This window comes from Mesoplodon mirus (assembly GCF_964341445.2).
Source record: "Mesoplodon mirus genome assembly, chromosome: 1".
Taxonomy (NCBI): domain Eukaryota; kingdom Metazoa; phylum Chordata; class Mammalia; order Artiodactyla; family Ziphiidae; genus Mesoplodon; species Mesoplodon mirus.
In genome coordinates, this window is record NC_138976.1 from 76,612,558 (window position 1) to 76,634,024 (window position 21,467).

The 21,467-nt window shown below is 40.8% G+C and overlaps 1 protein-coding gene and 1 long non-coding RNA gene across 3 annotated transcripts in view; one reads left to right on the top strand and one right to left on the bottom strand.

Annotated features, from left to right (window-relative positions):
- Window positions 1-21,467, top strand: part of PIP5K1B (phosphatidylinositol-4-phosphate 5-kinase type 1 beta) — a 329,179-nt gene that overhangs the window by 300,147 nt on the left and 7,565 nt on the right. Inside the window, exons 14-15 of one of the 2 annotated variants that reach the window (XM_082612672.1) lie at window positions 743-860; window positions 18,521-18,677. In XM_082612672.1, the coding sequence (XP_082468798.1) occupies window positions 743-860; window positions 18,521-18,532 (130 nt within the window). In that variant the 3' untranslated portion in view covers window positions 18,533-18,677. Of the gene's footprint in view, window positions 1-742; window positions 861-18,520; window positions 18,678-21,467 lie in introns of those variants that run through there. The other variant, XM_082612673.1, reaches the window with a different exon arrangement.
- LOC309799498 overlaps window positions 13,378-21,467 on the bottom strand; it is a 110,077-nt gene continuing 101,987 nt past the window's right edge. Inside the window, exon 4 of the long non-coding RNA XR_014293291.1 lies at window positions 13,378-14,649. This is a non-coding gene — a long non-coding RNA (uncharacterized lncRNA). The remainder of the gene's footprint in view (window positions 14,650-21,467) is intronic.

The following is a 21,467-nucleotide window of genomic DNA, read 5'->3' on the forward strand; positions in this document are numbered from 1 at the left end:
ATTTCCACAGGTTAAAAACATAACTAATTTTTATTTCAGTGGGGGAAAGATTATACATTCCTTCAATCCTTCCTTCCTTCAATCCTACAAGCCCAGGAGGTTGGGCTTTCACCAGCCCCCCATGCTCCTTTGAGAACCATGGATGTAACTGAACCTTTCATGCCAAAAAGAAAAAGAAAAAAACAATGGAAAGAAATCATCGGGAGGGAGGGAGACGCAAGAGGGAAGAGATATGGGAACATATGTATATGTATAACTGATTCACTTTGTTATAAAGCAGAAACTAACACACCATTGTAAAGCAACTATACTCCAATAAAGATGTAAAAAAAAGAAATCATCACTGCTAATGAGGTACAAGGTTATCTTCTATAAGCTAGGAAAGCATCAGTACTGTTGAGAGAAGAATTTAAACAGCGAGAACTAACTGTTCAGAGTCAGAGATGACTGGTGGGCCTCTAAATTCCCAGCAGTCCACCCTCACAAGGTGTGGAGTCCACAGATCACCTCTCAGAAGTGTGAAGTGTCTCACGCGCTGAAGTAGACAGAGAAAAGGCACTGTCAGTAAAGCCAAATCCTTTAAACTCAAGTGAGCATCTCTATAGGTATAACCATATTTCCTTCAAACGCCCTAAATTTGTTTTCTTGCCCCAAAGCTTTCCCACCTCAGCCACCACTTTGGAGAAGTCCTTGGATTTTGTTCTGAAGTCCACATGCTCATCATTCTTTTTTATTTTTCCAGTAAAGGGTTACCTTCCAGTTCAACATTTACCTTGGAAGAGGGGACCATCTACTTGGCTTCTGAGCCAAATGCTCTGGAAATGCAGGATGATAATGCCTCCGTGCTTGATGTCTATTTAGTAAGTAATTTCTGGTTTCTTCCCCTTCCCCTCCTGGTTTACAAATGGGCCTGGGCCATGGCTCACACAAGAACAAGTTCTGTAAGATCAGACATACTTGGGTTTTAAAAGAAATAATAGCACCCTGTCACTTCTACAAATGGTGTGTCTTTTCACAAGCCATGTCGTCCCACAGTTCCTATAGAACAGCGCACAGAAGGGTGTCTAGCATAAAATCCTAAATCACTGTATGTTATGAGAACAAATCCCCTACTGTTGAAGCCAAGTGGGGCGCCTCAGTGTCATTGCCCACAGAGTTATGTCTTCTTTGACTCAACTGTATCCACTTGCGTGTGAATCTTCTTCGCCTTGGGCTTACTCCCTTGATAAATTGGTAGCCTAAGAGGCACAGAACCAAGTTATGAGAAGAACCTGAATTCAGTGCCAAATGATCTTGACTCCCTCCCTCCCTCAGTTGTCACCAGCTGTGTGATCTGGGCAGAAACTTCTCGTTACTGAATTAAGTCATATGGACTGTGCCCAGGCCCTAGCTTGGCTAAGGCCCTCTGCCTCAGCTGGAAAAGGTTCTTTTTCCATTTGGGTTCGTGTAGCCAAATAATGAAGCTGAAGCTGAGATCAATGCAGCACAAGCTTTATTCAATGGCCAAAAAATGGAGAAGTGAGAACTTAGTTCACAGATCAACTTCTCACCCACGTGGTGAAAAGGACTTTATTTTAAAGAGTAAAGACAAAGGGAGGAGGAGTGAGGCTCATGATGGAGAGGCATGTGCATTAGTCCACCTGGGAAGGGGCAGGGCTTTTCGAGGGAGTGGGGTACCACTCTCTTTTTATCCTTTTTTGGTCCTTAATTTCCGGTCGTGGCCACCAGTAGGTGTATCATTTAATTCGCTAATGTAGTAAAATCAGTGTAGAGTGAGACTCAGGGTCTGTCAGAGGTCAGATTTGTCACCATCTTGGTCCCTGCTGGTTCCATCTGATTTTTTTGTCTGTCTCTCCCTATAACTTCCTTTCTTATCCCCAGATCCTGTGACGTAAAGATTTATGTTAACTCCTGCTAAAGGTGGGGGGTTGGTGGGTTTTGAGCGAGGACCTGGCGCAGCTCTGGCAACACTCTGTGTGTCCTTATTGGCCAAAGGAGGAAACTAACACCTGCCCTCTCTACCTCACAAGGCTGCCTGGAGGATCATGAGTGATCACTTAAGGGAACACCCTTTAGTGCGCCTCAAGTTGTCTCTGGAGGCTTAACTGAATTGTTAGGTGAGGCCTAGAAAGATACCCCGATGGTCTGGACTGCAAAAGAGGAGACTATTTTCCTTACAAAGTACATCTCACGCCCATTCTCCACGCCCTTTCCACCTGCACAAGGTCTCGTGAAACGGGGAAGTGCCGATTCAGAGTTTTCTACTTTTGAAAGCTTTGCCGAGCCTGAGCCAACACTCTCCATCACTCTCCATGTGCAGGCTCCACCATGGGCATCAGCAGCACATCTCCACGCCCCCACCCTCTGCTTCCCCGTATCCCCTAGCCTTGCACTGTATCTCCTCAAGTGTCCCCTGCAGGACATCAGTCCCAAATTGCTACTCCTCAGCCCAAAGCCTTCCAGCGTCTTCCCACCTCTCCCAGAGCAACATCCAAAGCCCTTAAGGCCCTATGCCTGTCTGGTCTCCCCGCCTCTCTAACCTCCTGCCTTGCTCTGTCCTTGCAAATGCTGTTGCGGTCACACTGGCCTCCTGGGCATTCCTCCCACAGACCAAGCACATTTCTGCCTCAGGACCTTACTGTTTCCATCTGGACACTTTTTCTCAGCTGCCCCATACTTGCTTCCTCCCTCCCTTCAGGTCTCAGCACAAACATCTCTTTCTCAGATGAGCTTTCCTTGACCCCCTGTATAAAACAGGAACCTCCTCCCCACCAACCATTGTGAGAGGATTTTTTTTTTTTTACACCGCAAATATCCCAGTTGTGGCACACAGTCTTTTTGCACTGAACAATACTCCTCCCCACACTGCCTTCACTTTTTTAAAAAAGTAGGTTATACTGCAAAATCCTTGCAGAAGAGTTGGCTCCCCTCCACAACCAAGAAGACAGGGAATTAACTAGGAAAAAAAATATACAGTATTTTTAAATTTTTCATCTGGAAGTAGAAATCAGGAAAGCTGAAAGACCAGGTGAAAATCTCATCTTCCTGAGCTGAGGGTTCATGCCACTTGCGTGTATCTTTACAAAAACCAGATTTGCACCAGCCGGGGGCCTGTGACACTCCTGAGTGGAATGTAAAATCACAGGGTAGTTAAATGGCATTGCTGGCGCCAGTTCCTTATCTGTTATCCCTTATTCCTTTGGTAGAAAAGTTATCTTATTCATTGTTTTGATTGTTCCTCCTTGGTACCGTCAGTTTTATTTCTAAGAATGTTGCTATTTATTTGGTTTTATTAGTGTCTAACTTTATTGGGTTTTTTAAATGTCTTTATTTGAAATTGAAAAGCAAAGCACTTTGGAAAAGGATAATGCTTCCTCAGAAGCCATAGGGAAAAGCCACAGCATTTAATTGTTGCTTATATTGAGAGCATTTGAGGACCAATTAGAAATATCATGGGCCTTTAGAACTGAAAGAGATAGTGGTGGTGGTTAGCTGGCTGGTGTGGTCAGCTGACCAGTCTTCCTAGCACAGCGTTTGTTGTGATTCAGAAGCATTGGAGGACAGGAAAGGAGAGGGAGGTCGGGCTGTAGGAGGGTAACCAGACAGTAGAAACTTTTCTCACCAAGCTTGGAGACAAACTAGTTTCATCTTATTTTATAGCTAATAGCAATAAGCTGTGAAATATTTTGGAGCATTTTCTTTATTTTACTGACGTATAGTTGATTTACAATATTGTGTTAATTTCTGCTGTACAGCAAAGTGATTCAGTTATACATATATACGTTCTTTTTTATATTCTTTACCATTATGGTTTATCATAGGATATTGAATATAGTTCTCTGTGCTATACAGTAGGACCTTGTTGGTTATACATTCGCTATATAACAGTCTGCATCTGCTAATCCCAAGCTCCCAACCCATGCCTACCCCACCCCCCCTTCCCCCTTGGCAACCACAAGTCTGTTTTCTATGTCTGAGCCTGTTTCTGTTTGGTAGATAAGTTCATTTGGGTCATATTTTAGGTTCCACATATGAGTGATATCACATGGTATTTGTCTTTGTCTGGCTTACTTTGCTTAGTATGATCATCTCTAGGTCCATCCATGTTGCTGCAAATGGCATCATTTCATTCTTTTATATGGCTGAGTGATATTCCATTGTGTATATATACGACATCTTCTTTATCCATTCCTCTGTCAATGGACGCTTAGGTTGTTTCTGTGTCTTGGCTATTGTGAATAGTGTTGCTGTGGACATAGAGGTGCGTGTGTCTTTTTGAATTAGAGTTTTGTCCAGATATATGCCCAGGAGTGGGATTGCTGGATCATATGGCAACTGATGCAATATATTTTATATTATTTTAGCTTCAGGTAATTTGTTACTTTTATAGATTATACTCCATATATATTGACAGTTATAAATATTGGCTATATTCTCTGTGTTGTACATTACATACATCCTTGTAACTTGTTTATTTTATACCTAGTAGTGTGTACCTCTAAATTCTCTTCACCTATCTTGCCCCTCTCGCCACCCTTCTCCCCTCTGGAACCAACAATTTGTTCTCTGTATTTATGAGTCTGTTTTTGTTTTGTTTTATTCATTCCTTTATTTTTTTAGATTCCACATACAAGTGAAAACATATAGTATTTGTCTTTCTCTGTCTGATTTATGTCACTAAGCATAATACCCTCCAGGTCAGTCCATGTTGTTGAAAATTGCAAAATTCTCATTCTTTTTTATGGCTGAGTAATATTCCATTGTGTGTGTGTATGTGTCACATCTTCTTTATCCATTCATCTATTGATGGGCATTTAGGTTGCTTCCATAACTTGGCTATTGAAAATGATGCTGTAATGAACATAGGGGTGTGTATATCTTTTTGAATTAATGTTTTCATTTTTTTCCGGATATATACCCAGGAGTGGAATTGCTGAATCATATGGTAATTCTATTTTTAATTTTTTGAGGAATCTCCATACTGTTTTCCATAGTGGCTGTACCAATTTACATTTCCACCAACAGTGTACTAGGGTTCCCTTTTCTCTACATCCTTGTAACACTCATTATTTGTTGTCTTTTTGATAATAGCCATTCTGACAGGTGTGAGGTGACATCTCATTGTGGTTTTGATTTGCATTTTAGTGATGTTGAGCATCTTTTCATGTGCCTGTTGGCCATCTGTATGTCTTCTTTGGAAAAATGTTTATTCAGGTCCTCTGCCTGTTTTTTAATCAGGTTGTTTATATATATAATGTTGAGTTACATGAGTTCTTTATACATTTTGGATATTGACCTATTATCAGACATATCATTTGCAAATATCTTCTCCCATTCAGTAGGTTGCCTTTTTGTAGCATAGGATTTTGAACAATAATTATAATGGCCAAATGAGTACTTACCATATGCAGGCACCATCCCAGTGCTCTTCTTATGCTAGCTCTTTCATGAAGGTATGTGTTATATTTGTCTCCATTCATTCAGATAAGGAACCTGAGGCTTAACTGATCAGCCCCCAGAGCTAGTAAATGGCAGAGCCGAAATTCAAATCCAGCTCCTACCTACACCCCTATCACTGTAGTGTTAACCATGAAGCACCATATCACTGTAGTTGTTACTGATTGATTGATGTGTCCATCTCATTGGAATCATGCTCCTCATGAAGGTGAGAGATGGATCCAAAAAAGAAGTGAGAGTAGTTTTTATAAAATTCCACTTTCATCTTGGTTTCCTTTCTATTTTTTCAAGTTTTAGTGCCACAGTTCTTAAACCTTTTCATCTCTGAATCCCTTTACATTCTAAAAATTGAGGATCCCAAATAGCTTTTGTGTATGTGGGTTATATCTATCAATATTTTATATTTTTAAAATGAGAAAAATTTTAAATATTCGTTCATTTAAAATAATAACTATTAAAATGTTAAATAAATTTTTATGAAAATAACTTTTCCAGGAAAAAAATAAGCTTAGTGAGAAGAGTGCCATTATTTTACTTTTTTGCAGTCCCTATTGTCTGAAGAAGCTGGATTCTCATATCAACTTCTACCTACATTGGTCTGGCATGATCTGGCACATGACTGTATTCAACTGGGCACCCATGAGAGGGAATGAGAATGAAAGGGCAAATAACATCTTAGTATGAATAGGAAAATAGTTAGACCTCATGGTCCCCCAGAAATGGTCCCCCACACCATTGTTCTACTACTTTAACTCAGTCCCTTCAACTCTTGCAGAATCAAATAAGACAAGAATTAATTAGAAATAGGCACCAGGATACTATGCTTATCTCTGCCTCTCATTAATCACTGACCTTGAATTAATCAACCTTTTTGGTCCTCAGTTTTCTCATCTATGAAATAGATCATTAAGTCACCTCTTAAGACCCCTTCTAGGTCTGACTGGCCATGACTTATTCTAAATTACAAGGAGTTGTAGAAATAAGGTTTTTCCCAGAAGAGCTATAGCTGTTTCTTCAAATTTCACTGTTTCATCACATATTCTACCATCAACCATCACAGTAGTTAAACTTAACTTTTGTGGCAGTGCATCTAGAAAGTTCTGCACCATTAACTTGTAATTCCAGGGTGTGTTTTCATGCTGGAGATTTTTATTTAGCATGCTCTTCCAATCTTAAAGGATGCAGCTTATTGCCTTCCCTTCAATATTGTCATTTGCCTCCACACTGTGAAAGAGTGGATGGCAAAGAAAAGCATCAGAAGGGAAAACCAATCTTGCCTACACCTTTGTCTTTCCTTCCTCTTGACCTGATTAGAATCCTCTTAATCGTAGCCATCCTTACTGAAAGGGCAGTTGAAGGCTTCTGTGGTGACATTACAGTGGGTGTTATAACCAAACATAGATCTCTCTTGTAATGTTTCTTCTCCTTTAAGAATTGGTAGTTGTAACTAATCCCCTAGTGCTACTGTTTGCATACTAATGGACAATACTGTTTATATCACTGTAAAATATGATTTAAACTCAAATGATTTATGCACACCAGATAACATATGAAATTTCCTTTTTAAAGATCCACCCACATTATGTGCATGTGAATTAGGCCAGCTATCCTGCTTTTTCTGATAATTTGACATGAAATTAAAAGGATAGGTTACCTTAAAAGGCTGCTAATTGTTCCAGCACCCTTATTGAAGCATTTGGTTCAGGTTCCATGTTCCTAGTTATTGCTTGGAAAAGGCCATTCACCTTCACGCTGCAGTTCCAGGCTATCTGATTCATTTTCAAATACTCAAATCATCGTGTTTTTGAAGATGATTTTATCCAATGACCAAAGAGGTGTTTCCATTGAGTTTTGAGTTGATGACACAGATTAGGGTATTTAAAAGAATACAGCAGAGATAAGCAGGCTCTTGATTTTAAATGGGCAATCATGCCATCTTCATAATAGGGCTAGATTCCACTTTTTGAATAGTCCGATATTCTAAGGTGCTGATCATGACAGCTTATTATTTCAGTTCCTCAGGCGACTCCTTTACCTGGTGTAGAATGCAATTTGGTGTTAATGGAAAGAGGAACAACCAACAAAGGCAATGCAGCTGAAAAATGTCATGGGTGAGCGTGTCCCTTTTTTATGACTAGCTGAGAATGGATGGGTAAGTGGGAGATAATGGAATTGCTTTTGTAAATAATATAGAAGTTTGAAAGAGGGCTGCCACAAAACGACAATTTTCTCACTTCTGTTATTTAGGTCTTGAGGTTATGCCCTTTTCTTTTTACACTGTTCCATATTAACAGCCTCTCAATAATATGTCCTTTCATCCAGATATGTGTTCCTGCAAGGTGGCTGAAGTACAAAAATAGCTGTGGGCAGAGAAACAGTTAAGCCATTTTTTTTAGCCGTGCCAGTATTGCAGATCAGTGCTCTGATGTGCAGCTGTTGGACAGCTTTGTTATTTAATGTGTCTTTACGGTGGTTAATAATACTCTTTCATCATGGGATGAAGGGTGGCAGAGAAGTGGAAATGATTGTGAATTAACAGCTTATCAGACTATTATGTATGAAAAAAGCCTGAGAAGAAAAACACTTTAAATTAGGTCACGGGGGTCCTAGGAAATTCAGTGGAACTTTTTGGCAAGAGAAACTGCCTTTCTGGACTTGACTCTGCTGGCATTGACATTAATGACTTGGATGTGAAGTATCGGGTCTCTTGAATCCCTCCTTGCATGAGCCAGCATTGGCTGCTGCAAAAGATGTTTATGTGCAACAGTGGCAATTCTATCGCTTCTCAGCAGAGAGCTACAGTCCCCACCAACCAAAGATGCTGCTCGAGGTTTTGGCAGATTTTAGTGAGACCAAAACAGGAAGAGAAGAAGCCAAGGCTGCCTTGGGCTTGTAAGGCATTTCACCAGAATGCCATTTTCTTTCACCATATGACCACATCGTTGAGAAATGAAGAGATTTCAGAAAGAACAAAATAGGGCCCTTTTTTATCTCTAGGAAGGCTTGACCCTCTTAAGTCATTGACCAAATAATATTTCTAAGACATGTAGAAAAGCTGAAAAAATGGATCCAACTGCCTGCACCCCATGGCACCTAGAGGGATTCCTGTCCTGAAACGAGCGACGCCAGCTTCAAATTAATGAGACAACCCGCTGGGCTGGATTAGGAGGTCACTGTAGGATTTTTTTTTTTTTAAACAAACAGTATTAAACTGCTGTTTAAGGATTACCTTAGGGAATTGGAGTTATAAACGCATACTGGCTTTTCAGTTGTATTAGGCCCACAGTTAACAATTAAATGACAGCAGACAGGGCTATGGTAGATTTTTTTCTGTTCTGTCCTAGTTTCACAGTGAATCCTGGCCTCACAGGCCAGGTGATTTCCACCTTCCTCAAGGCCAGTTCTGCTCTTGCGCTTGCCTGAGTCTATTCATCCAGGCCCTCTTTGGGTGGCACCATTATTCTTCTTTCTTTACCTCCTAACACCAGCCTCTCTCTCCTTCCCCACTCCCTCCACACTTTCCCTGCTGCTTTTGTTTCTGATTTTGATCTCCATCTTCTCCATCGTCATAGGAAGCCAGGGTTTGCCAGGCTCCTGAGCCTTCAGAAAACAAAAACCGATTCAAAAGGAACCAGACTAGGAACAAATGAGACTTTTAGGGAAAGCAAGTTTATTTTTTTATTTTTTTATATTTTATTTTTTGCTTTATAACAAATTTAATCAGTTATACATATACATATGTTCCCATATCCCCTCCCTTTTGCGTCTCCCTCCCACCCTCCCTATCCCACCCCTCCAGGTGGTCACAAAGCACCGAGCTGATCTCCCTGTGCTATGCGGCTGCTTCCCACTAGCTATCTACCTTATGTTTGGTAGTGTATATATGTCCATGCCGCTCTTTCACTTTGTCACAGCTTACCCTTCCCCCTCCCCATATCCTCAAGTCCATTCTCTAGTAGGTCTGTGTCTGTATTCCTGTCTTACCCCTATGTTCTTCATGACATTTTTTTTTCTTAAATTCCATATATATGTGTCAGCATACAGTATTTGTCTTTCTCTTTCTGACTTACTTCACTCTGTATGACAGACTCTAGGTCCATCCACCTCATTACAAGTAGCTCAATTTCATTTCTTTTTATGGCTGAGTAATATTCCATTGTATATATGTGCCACATCTTCTTTACCCATTCATCCGATGATGGACACTTAGGTTGTTTCCATCTCCGGGCTATTGTAAATAGGGCTGCTATGAACATTTTGGTACATGTCTCTTTTTGAATTATGGTTTTCTCAGGGTATATGCCCAGTAGTGGGATTGCTGGGTCATATGGTAGTTCTATTTGTAGTTTTTTAAGGAACCTCCATACCGTTCTCCATAGTGGCTGTACCAATTCACATTCCCGCCAGCAGTGCAAGAGTGTTCCTTTTTTTCCACACCCTCTCCAGCATTTATTGTTTGTAGAGTTTTTGATGATGGCCATTCTGACTGGTGTGAGATGATATCTCATTGTAGTTTTGATTTGCATTTCTCTAATGAGTAAAGATGTTGAGCATCCTTTCATGTGTTTGTTGGCAGTCTGTATATCTTCTGTGGAGAAATGTCTATTTAGGTCTTCTGCCCATTTTTGGATTGGGTTGTTTGTTTTTTTGTTATTGAGCTGCATGAGCTGCTTATAAATTTTGGAGATTAATCCTTTGTCAGTTGCTTCATTTGCAAATATTTTCTCCCATTCTGAGGGTTGTCTTTTGGTCTTGTTTATGGTTTCCTTTGCTGTGCAAAAGCTTTGAAGTTTCATTAGGTCCCATGTGTTTATTTTTGTCTTTATTTCCATTTCTCTAGGAGGTGGGTCAAAAAGGATCTTGCTGTGATTTATGTCATAGAGTGTTCTGCCTATGTTTTCCTCTAAGAGTTTGATAGTGTCTGGCCTTACATTTAGGTCCTTAATCCATTTTGAGCTTATTTTTGTGTATGGTGTTAGGGAGTGATCTAATCTCATACTTTTACATGTCCCTATCCAGTTTTCCCAGCGCCACTTATTGAAGAGACTGTCCTTTCTCCACTGTACATTCCTGCCTCCTTTATCAAAGATAAGGTGACCATATGTGCGTGGGTTTATCTCTGGGCTTTCTATCCTGTTCCATTGATCTATCTTTCTGTTTTTGTGCCAGTACCATACTGTCTTGATTACTGCTTGATTACTGCTTTGTAGTATAGTCTGAAGTCAGGGAGCCTGATTCCTCCAGCTCCATTTTTCGTTCTCAAGATTGCTTTGGCTATTCGGGGTCTTTTGTGTTTCCATACAAATTGCGAAATTTTTTGCTCTAGTTCTGTGAAAAATGCCAGGGGTAGTTTGATAGGGATTGCATTGAATCTGTAGATTGCTTTGGGTAGTAGAGTCATTTTCACAGTGTTGATCCATTTTTTCACAATGTTGATTCTTCCAATCCAAGAACATGGTACATCTCTCCATCTATTTGTATCATCTTTAATTTCTTTCATCAGTGTCGTATAATTTTCTGCATACAGGTCTTTTGTCTCCCTAGGTAGGTTTATTCCTTGGTATTTTATTCTTTTTGTTGCAATGGTAAATGGGAGTGTTTCCTTGATTTCACTTTCAGATTTTTCATCATTAGTATATAGGAATGCCAGAGATTTCTGTGCATTAATTTTGTATCCTGCAACTTTACCAAATTCATTGATTAGCTCTGTTAGTTTTCTGGTAGCATCTTTAGGATTCTCTATGTATAGTATCATGTCATCTGCAAACAGTGACAGCTTTACTTCTTCTTTTCCGATTTGGATTCCTTTTATTTCCTTTTCTTCTCTGATTGCTGTGGCTAAAACTTCCAAAACTATGTTGAATAAGAGTGGTGAGAGTGGGCAACCTTGTCTTGTTCCTGATCTTAGTGGAAATGGTTTCAGTTTTTCACCATTGAGGACAATGCTGGCTGTGGGTTTGTCATATATGGCCTTTATTATGTTGAGGAAAGTTCCCTCTACGCCTACTTTCTGCAGGGTTTTTATCATAAATGGGTGTTGAATTTTGTCAAAAGCTTTCTCTGCATCTATTGAGATGATCATATGGTTTTTCTCCTTCAATTTGTTAATACGGTGTATCACGTTGATTGATTTGCGTATATTGAAGAATCCTTGCATTCCTGGAATAAACCCCACTTGATCATGGTGTATGATCCTTTTAATGTGCTGTTGGATTCTGTTTGCTAGTATTTTGTTGAGGATTTTTGCATCTATGTTCATCAGTGATATTGGCCTGTAGTTTTCTTTCTTTGTGACATCCTTGTCTGGTTTTGGTATCAAGGTGATGGTGGCCTCGTAGAATGAGTTTGGGAGTGTTCCTCCCTCTGCTATATTTTGGAAGAGTTTGAGAAGGATAGGTGTTAGCTCTTCTCTAAATGCTTGATAGAATTCACCTGTGAAGCCATCTGGTCCTGGGCTTTTGTTTGTTGGAAGATTTTTTATCACAGTTTCAATTTCAGTGCTTGTGATTGGTCTGTTCATATTTTCTATTTCTTCCTGATTCAGTCTTGGCAGGTTGTGCATTTCTAAGAATTTGTCCATTTCTTCCAGGTTGTCCATTTTATTGGCATAGAGTTGCTTGTAGTAATCTCTCATGATCTTTTGTATTTCTGCAGTGTCAGTTGTTACTTCTCCTTTTTCATTTCTAATTCTATTGATTTGAGTCTTCTCCCTTTTTTTCTTGATGAGTCTGGCTAATGGTTTATCAATTTTGTTTATCTTCTCAAAGAACCAGCTTTTAGTTTTATTGATCTTAGCTATCGTTTCCTTCATTTCTTTTTCATTTATTTCTGATCTGATTTTTATGATTTCTTTCCTTCTGCTAACTTTAGGATGTTTTTGTTCTTCTTTCTCTAATTGCTTTAGGTGCAAGGTTAGGTTGTTTATTCGAGATGTTTCCTGTTTCTTAAGGTGGGATTGTATTGCTATAAACTTCCCTCTTAGAACTGCTTTTGCTGCATCCCATAGGTTTTGGGTCGTCGTGTCTCCATTGTCATTTGTTTCTAGGTATTTTTTAATTTCCCCTTTGATTTCTTCAGTGATCACTTTGTTATTAAGTAGTGTATTGTTTAGCCTCCATGTGTTTGTATTTTTTACAGCTCTTTTCCTGTAATTGATATCTAGTCTCATAGCATTGTGGTCGGAAAAGATACTTGATACAATTTCAATTTTCTTAAATTTACCAAGGCTTGATTTGTGACCCAAGATATGATCTATCCTGGAGAATGTTCCATGAGCACTTGAGAAAAATGTGTATTCTGTTGTTTTTGGATGGAATGTCCTATAAATATCAATTAAGTCCATCTTGTTTAATGTATCATTTAAAGCTTGTGTTTCCTTATTTATTTTCATTTTGGATGATCTGTCCATTGGTGAAAGTGGGGTGTTAAAGTCCCCTACTATGATTGTGTTACTGTCGATTTCTCCTTTTATGGCTGTTAGTATTTGCCTTATGTATTGAGGTGCTCCTATGTTGGGTGCATAAATATTTACAATTGTTATATCTTCTTCTTGGATCGATCCCTTGATCATTATGTAGTGTCCTTCTTTGTCTCTTCTAGTAGTCTTTATTTTAAAGTCTATTTTGTCTGATATGAGAATTGCTACTCCAGCTTTCTTTTGGTTTCCATTTGCATGGAATATCTTTTTCCATCCCCTTACTTTCAGTCTGTATGTGTCTCTAGGTCTGAAGTGGGTCTCTTGTAGACAGCATATATATGGGTCTTGTTTTTGTATCCATTCAGCCAACCTGTGTCTTTTGGTGGGAGCATTTAGTCCATTTACATTTAAGGTAATTATCAATATGTATGTTCCTATTCCCATTTTCTTAATTGTTTTGGGTTCATTATTGTAGGTCTTTTCCTTCTGTTGTGTTTCTTGCCTAGAGAAGTTCCTTTAGCATTTGTTGTAAAGCTGGTTTGGTGGTGCTGAACTCTCTCAGCTTTTGCTTGTCTGTGAAGGTTTTAATTTCTCCATCAAATCTGAATGAGATCCTTGCTGGGTAGAGTAATCTTGGTTGCAGGTTTTTCTCCTTCATCACTTTAATTATGTCCTGCCACTCCCTTCTGGCTTGTAGAGTTTCTGCTGAGAGATCAGCTGTTATCCTGATGGGGATTTCCTTGTGTGTTATTTGTTGTTTTTGCCTTGCTGCTTTTAATATGATTTCTTTGTGTTTAATTTTTGACAGTTTGATTAATATGTGTCTTGGCTTATTTCTCCTTGGATTTATTCTGTATGGGACTCTCTGTGCCTCCTGGACTTGGTTAACTATTTCCTTTCCCATATTAGGGAAGTTTTCAACTATAATCTCTTCAAATATTTTCTCAGTCCCTTTCTTTTTCTCTTCTTCTTCTGGAACCCCTATAATTCGAATGTTGGTGCATTTAATGTTGTCCCAGAGGTCTCTGAGACTGTCCTCTGTTCTTTTCATTCTTTTTTCTTTATTTTGTTCTGCAGCAGTTATTTCCACTATTTTATCTTCCACCTCACTTATCCGTTCTTCTGCCTCAGTTATTCTGCTATTGATCCCATCTAGAGTATTTTTTATTTCATTTATTGTGTTTTTAATGGATGCTTGATTCATCTTTAGTTCTTCTAGGTCCTTGTTAACTGTTTCTTGCATTTTGTCTATTCTATTTCCAAGATTTTGGATCTGGGAAATAGAATCTTGGATCATCTTTACCTTTCCCGGACTCCCTGCCGGCTAGCTGTGGCACATTAGCCCCCTTCAGGCTGAGTTCTCGCCGCCAGCCCCAGTCCTCTCCCTGCGCTCTGACCGAAGCCCGAGCCTCAGCTTCCAGCGCCGCCCGCCCCGGCGAGCGAGCAGACAAGCCTCTCGGGCTGGTGAGTGCTGCTCGGCACCGATCCTCTGTGCGGGAATCTCTCCGCTTTGCCCTACCCAGGTATGTGGGGAGTTTCTTGCCTTTTGGGAGGTCTGGGGTCTTCTGCCAGCGTTCAGTAGGTGTTCTGTAGGAGTTGTTCCACGTGTAGCTGTATTTCTGGTGTATCCGTGGGGAGGAAGGTGATCTCCGCGTCTTACCCTTCCGCCATCTTACCCGGAAGTCTGAATTTTTCGGGAAAGCAAGTTTAAATCACACCTGTGGACCTTGTGAGAGCCGGGCTGGCCTCCTTCATGCCATTCGCTCTCCTGGGCCCTGAGGAGGAATGGGAAAATTGGGTAGAAGGGAGGATGCATAAGTACTGTCCACTTAGTAAAGAACAAGGCCTCCCCAAGTGTGATGGATGGTGTGCAGATGACTAGGGAGTGGAGATGAGGGCCTGGCTTCCCTTTGGTTTGGCTTTGCCTGTGCTCCTAGGGCTGCCGTGACAAAGTACCCAGGCTGGGAGGCTTAAACAACAGAAATTTGTCTCCCAGTCTGGAGGCCAGAAATCTGAGGTCAAGGTGTTGGCGGCACCCTGGTACATCTGAAGGCTCTAGGAGAGGATCCTTCCTGGCTTCCTCCAGCCTCTGGTGGTCCACGTGGTCCTCAGCGTTGTTTGACTTGCAGCACTCTGATCCGTGCCCCAGTTCCCACTACCTCCCTGTGACTCTGTGCCTCTGTGTCCTCTCTTCTTGTGAGAACACCTGTCACTGGATTTAGGGCCCACCGTAATCCAGGATGAACTCATCTTAACTAATTACATCTGCAAAGACCATATTTCTGAATAAAATCACATTTCAAAGGTTCCAGGTGTACGTGAGTTTTCAGGGGACACTATTCAACTACACCGCCTTACCGAGGACATGTGAAAGGGCAAGCATGCTCTTTACCACGCTTGGCCCCATTTTTTCATTCACTTCCCGTCTCCCCGGCTTAGTCACTGTGAGGTTGGGTAGATGTTTCCAAATTATGGTGGATTCCTCGCAAAAAGGTGTCAGGTAAACGAATGTATTAACTGATACAGTCACCTGTTGGGGACATATTGTGTATTAGAAATAAAATCCCTGAGGGTGGACCAGGGCAATGGTATTTTTAAAAGTTCCCCACACATACAGGGCTGAGACCCAGTCAGCTTGTCGACAGGGTCCTTCAGCTCTGAGCATCCTATAATTCTTCTGTGCTAGATGAAAGGGAAATCTGTATCACTTCCCTAAGAGCCCTCCTAAGATGGCTGGCCAGTTAGCTTTGCTTTACATCAGAGGAAAAATGAACTTGATTCTAAGGTGAACCTTAATCACATTCAAGTTTATGAACTGGTCTTGGGACTGCGTTCCTGCAGCAGACCCTACTGCCACCTAGTGGTAGGAAGGCGCCTCTGACCAACCAGGATAAGGAGCTGTTGAGGTCCTTGAATGCTATTAAGTGCCAGTGTGAGGCTCAGAGGGCTGTCTCCACTCCGTGTACTTTACGGTCGCCTCACACTGCGGTGCACGCACGTTTGGCAGGGGCACATCCTTCAGACGGCAAAGGCAGCTCCCTCAAGTGGAACTAGAGGCTGCAATTACAATCAGGCACAGCAATGAAGGTGCTAATCTTCCCTAGGATCCCATCGTGCCCTTCTCATCCATTAAGGCCAGTTCCACTTGAGCCTCTTTGAAAAGGCCCTATGGCAGTTTGGGGATTCAACACAGAAAATGCTTCTTTCTGCTGCTTAGGCAGCAAATTGAATGAAGTATCAAAAAATATGGAGTGAAAAAAACCTTTTCTTCACTTTCAATCTTTGACAGGTTGTCCCTTACAGCCACTCCACCCCCCAGGTAACTGTAGCTTTGGCGGTAGCCCCCAGTGGAGGATCGGATTAAGTACAAAAAAATTCAAATATGGATCCTTATTTTTTTTAAAAACTTTCTAAATCCCAGTAATGGCTACTGTATTTGTTTCCTAGGGCTGCCATTACAAAATATCACAAACTGGGTGGCATAAACAACAGAAGTGTATTGTCTCACAGTTCTGGAAGCTAGAAGTCCAAGATCAAGGTGTTGGCAGGGTTGATTCCTTCTGAGGGCTGTAAGGGAAGGATCTGTTTCTGGCTTCCCTCCTTGGCTTGTTGATGGCCATCTTCTCCCTGTGTCTTCCTTCTGTGTGTCTGTCTCTGTGTCCAAATTTTCCCCCTTTTTATAAGCATACCGGTCCTATTGAATCAGAGCTGACCGTAAGGACCTTATTTTAACTTCCTTACTTCTGTAAAGACTGTATCTCCAAATAAGATCCCATTCTGAAGTACTAGGGGTTAGAGCTTCAACATATGAATGTGGGGTGTCAGGGGCGGGGGGGGGAGGCACAATTCAATCCATGCCGGCTACTGTGTGTTTTTGTAAAGAAAAATGGTACCAAGAAAAGTGCTGAGAGGGGCGTCTTGATAGGGGTGCAGCTTCTGGTTCCTACACTCTAGGCTGTGCCTGGGGGCCTCTGGCATCTCACCCTTTCCTTCTACACAGGGAGAGAGAAGCCAGTGGCCTCATCCCAAGGCAGTGCTCCTTTTCAAATGAAACCAGTACCATATTCCTCTCCCTACACTATCCAGAGTGAATTTGGTTGCAGCCCCAGGGCTGCATGATATATTAGATAACAAGGTAACCATTTGGATTTACAATTAGCAGAAGTCACTCTCAGGCGGGAAAGTCCACTGTAGAATTGTCAGCCCACATAAATCACTGATTTCCTCCAGCTTCTCTTAGGTCTTTGGAAAACAAATCAATCAGGCAGGGAACTGTATTAAAATACTGCTGCTGCACTAACATTTTTGAAATGAGAGGCCATAATCCTAAATACATCCCACGAGGCATCTGAAATCAGTGCCAGTTTTTTCGTGGGTCTGTTCTCCTCTTATCAGTAATCTATCTGCTGGTTGGTGTGGAACACTTTGATAGGGCATTTGAAGGTTGGCAGGAGGCCTGGTACTCCATGTGCTGCCAACACCTCAGAATTCAACAAACATTCTACCAGATAGGCACAACATGGTAGTTTTCATCCAAATTGTACATACTCTTCAAGGTTGTTCCAAGTCCTACCTTCTGCCTCAAGGCTTCTTAATTAAGGCCCTGTAGTCTCTGGTTCTTGGGAAAGAATAATTTCACCACTGATTCTGAATCTAAATTTTTTTTAAGTGCAAAGGTAGGAAATTTAGACCTAAGCTTCCTTCCAGCTATAAAACCCCATAGCACTGTGGTTGGACTCCATATATATAGACCGTGTCCTGATTTCTGTAGCACTAGTGTATGTATTTGTTCATCTCCTTAAAAAAAAAATGGCGAGCTTTTGGACACCAGCAACTGTTGTTCAAAGAGAAATCCCCTATTCCAATCTATTTCCAAGTGATTGTGCCTTGTGAAGTACCCCCAATATGAGGTAGATATGAATGTGATAAAAAGTAAATATAGAGCCTTATGTTAAAAAAAAAAAAAAAGATTTCCAGAGAACATGGTGGCTGCTTGGTGTTTGAAGCATCTTTGGTGAGCCCAGAGCTGGAGGGGACACCAGACCCAAGGGGATGATTAGGGTGGGGCATTGTGAAGCCTTTACATGTGTTTGTGGTGATGCTGTGAGTTTAGACGAAAATGAGGGGAGTGAGGCAGGATGAGCTGGTGTGCTCTCATGGCAACAGATAGAACGTTGGCCAAAAGAACAATATGAACTAGAAAGGAAAACAGTGGGGCTGGGGAAAACGGGCTCAGTATAGGAAAAGGAAATAAGGGACTTGCCACCTACAATAGCCTGGAGAGAAATCAATATTTTCCTCAAGGGTATTTTGGCAAAGAATTTCAACTTGAATTCAAAATGAGGCTGCCCTTGGACACCAGACAGGAAAAGATCCTGCTTCTGTGGGACCCTGGAGCTGAACTCTGAGGCAGTTGTAGTTTAAAAAGAACATTGCCCCTGAGGGTCAGGAGCTCATGGAACAAGGATACCCCAGGGACTATTTAGTGTGATCATCTTAGCCAGTCTGACTGTCCTGAAGTTCTGCTTTGTTTCAGCGCTGCCCTTAAATCTCCTCACAGCACATTCCAGATCTTGTGAAATTCTATTGGCTAAATATGTCTTTTAAACAGTCGGTTGAGGGTATATATGTGTGTGTATCTTTCAGGGAAAAGCTTGAAAAAAAGTGAGGGTAGGAAATGAGCCTAGAAATGAGACCTTGGAAGAGAAACTTCTCGTCTTTGATGCCGTCTGCACATGCCTCTAAAAAGTCAACTTAGACCCTCCAACTTAGCTCATCTTGAAGTGATCTATACTTCGGGGGTCACTGGGGAAATCTGGCTTCCAAAAAGTGCAGTCCACCCTCCCAAAGGGCTTTGTGGTTAGCAAACAAACTGCTTTTGCTTTGCTATGTTCCCTTATTTCTCTGTGTCTGTGTTTTAAATAATTTTATTGAAAAGGCTTTGCAGTCTTTGACCACATGTGTGCATTACTGTGTAGTTTCAATCACAGAATTAAGTACTTGAGTTTAAGTGGAAATAAAAATACAAGCCTCTCACACACCCACACACTTACTCACATATGTGGCTAAACAATGCTAAGGATTAAGGCCACAGAAATACCTTAAACCTCTACTCCTTTCACGGCAACTGTTATCATACCTTTACCTTCAGGTCCCAGAATTTAAAATATATCATGCATTCTCAAAGCATCACATGCTTAGGAAGAAACACTGGCATCTGTGTGGATGTATGATTGCGTGCAGTCTGACTGGTTAAGATGACCGCACTAAAGAGTCCCTGGGGTATCCTTGTTCCATGAGCTCCTGACACTCAGGGGCAATGTTCTTTTAAAACACAGCAGTTATTAGGCATAGAGGGAACTTACCTCAACATAATAACAGCCATATATGAAAAACCCACAGCCAACATCGTTCTCTATGGTGAAAAACTGAAACCATTTCCTCTAAGATCACAAACAAGACAAGGTTGTCCACTCTCACCACTATTATTCAACAAACATAGTTTTGGAAGTTTTAGCCATAGCAGTCAGAGAAGAAAAAGAAATGAGTCCAAATCGGAAAAGAAGAAGTAAAGCTGTCACTGTTTGCAGATGACATGATACTATACATAGAGAATCCTAAAGATGCTACCAGAAAACTACTAGAGCTAATCAATGAATTTGGTAAAGTAGAAGGATACAAAATTAATACACAGAAATTTCTTCCATTCCTATACACTAATGATGAAAAATCTAAAAGAGAAATTAAGGAAACACGCCCACTTACCATTGCAACAAAAAGAATAAAATACCAAGGAATAAACCTACCTAGGGAGACAAAAGACCTGTATGCAGAAAATTATAAGACACTGATGAAAGAAATTAAAGATGATACAAATAGATGGAGAGATATACCATGTTCTTGGATTGGAAGAATCAACATTGGGAAAATGACTCTACTACCCAAAGCAATCTACAGATTCGATGCAATCCCTAACAAACTACCAATGGCATTTTTCACAGAACTAGAACAAAAATTATTTTCACAATTTGTATGGAAACACAAAAGACCCCGAATCGCCAAAGCAATCTTGAGAAAGAAAAATGGAGCTGGAGGAATCAGGCTCCCAGACTTAAGACTCTACTACAAAGCTGCAGTAATCAAGGCAGTATGGTACTGGCACAAAAACAGAAACATACATCAATGGAACAGGAGGGAAAGCCCAGAGATAAACCCACACACCTATGGTCACCTTATTTTTGAAAAAGGACGCAAGAATATACAATGGAGAAAAGACAGCGTTTTCAGTAGGTGCTGGGAAAACTGGGCACCTACATGTAAAAGAATGAAATTAGAACACTCCCTAACACCATACACTAAAATAAACTCAGAATGGATTAAAGACCTAAATGTAAGGCCAGAAACTATCAAACTCTTAGAGGAAAACATAGGCAGAACACTCTATGACATAAATCACAGCAAGATCCTTTTAGACCCACCTCCTAGAGAAATGGAAATAAAAACAAAAATGAACAAATGGGACCTAATAAAACTGAAAAGCTTTTGCACAGCAAAGGAAACCATAAACAAGACGAAAAGACAACCCTCAGAATGGGAGAAAATATTTGCCAATGAAGCAACTGACAAAGGATTAATCTCCAAAATTTACATGCAGCTCATGCAGCTCCATATCAAAAAAAACCAAACAACTCAATCCAAAAATGGGCAGAAGACCTAAATAGACATTTCTCCGAAGAAGATATACTGATGGCCAACAAACACATGAAAGAATGCTCAGCGTCACTAATCATTAGAGAAATGCAAATCAAAACTACAATGAGGTATCACCTCACACCGTTCAGAATGGCCATCATCAAAAATTCTGCAAATAGTAAATGCTGGAGAGAGTGTAGAGAAAAGGGAACCCTCTTGCACTGTTGGTGGGAATGTAAATTGATACAGCCACTATGGAGAACAGTACGCAGGTTCCTTAAAAAACTAAAAATAGAATTACCATACAACCCAGCAATCCCACTACTGGGCATATTCTCTGAGAAAACCATAATTCAAAAAGAGTCATGTACCAAAATGTTCATTGCAGCTCTATTTACAATAGCCAGGACATGGAAGCAACCTTCATGTACCAAAATGTTCATTGCAGCTCTATTTACAATAGCCAGGACACGGAAGCAACCTAAGTGTCCATCGACAGATGAATGGATAAAGAAGATGTGGCACATATATACAATGGAATATTACTCAGCCATAAAAAGAAATGAAATTGAGTTATTTGTAGTGAGGTGGATGGACCTAGGGTCTGTCATACAGAGTGAAGTAAGTCAGAAAGAGAAAAACAAATTCTGTATGCTAACATATATATATGGAATCTTAAAAAAAAACCCAAATGGTTCTGAAGAACCTAGGGGCAGGACAGGAATAAAGACACAGATGTAGAGAATGGACTTGAGGACACGGGGAGGGGGAAGGGTAAGCTGGGATGACGTGAGAGAGTGGCATGGACATATATACACTACCAAATGTAAAGTAGATAGCTAGTGGGAAGCAGCCTCATAGCACAGGGAGATCAGCTCGGTGCTTTATGACCACCTAGGGG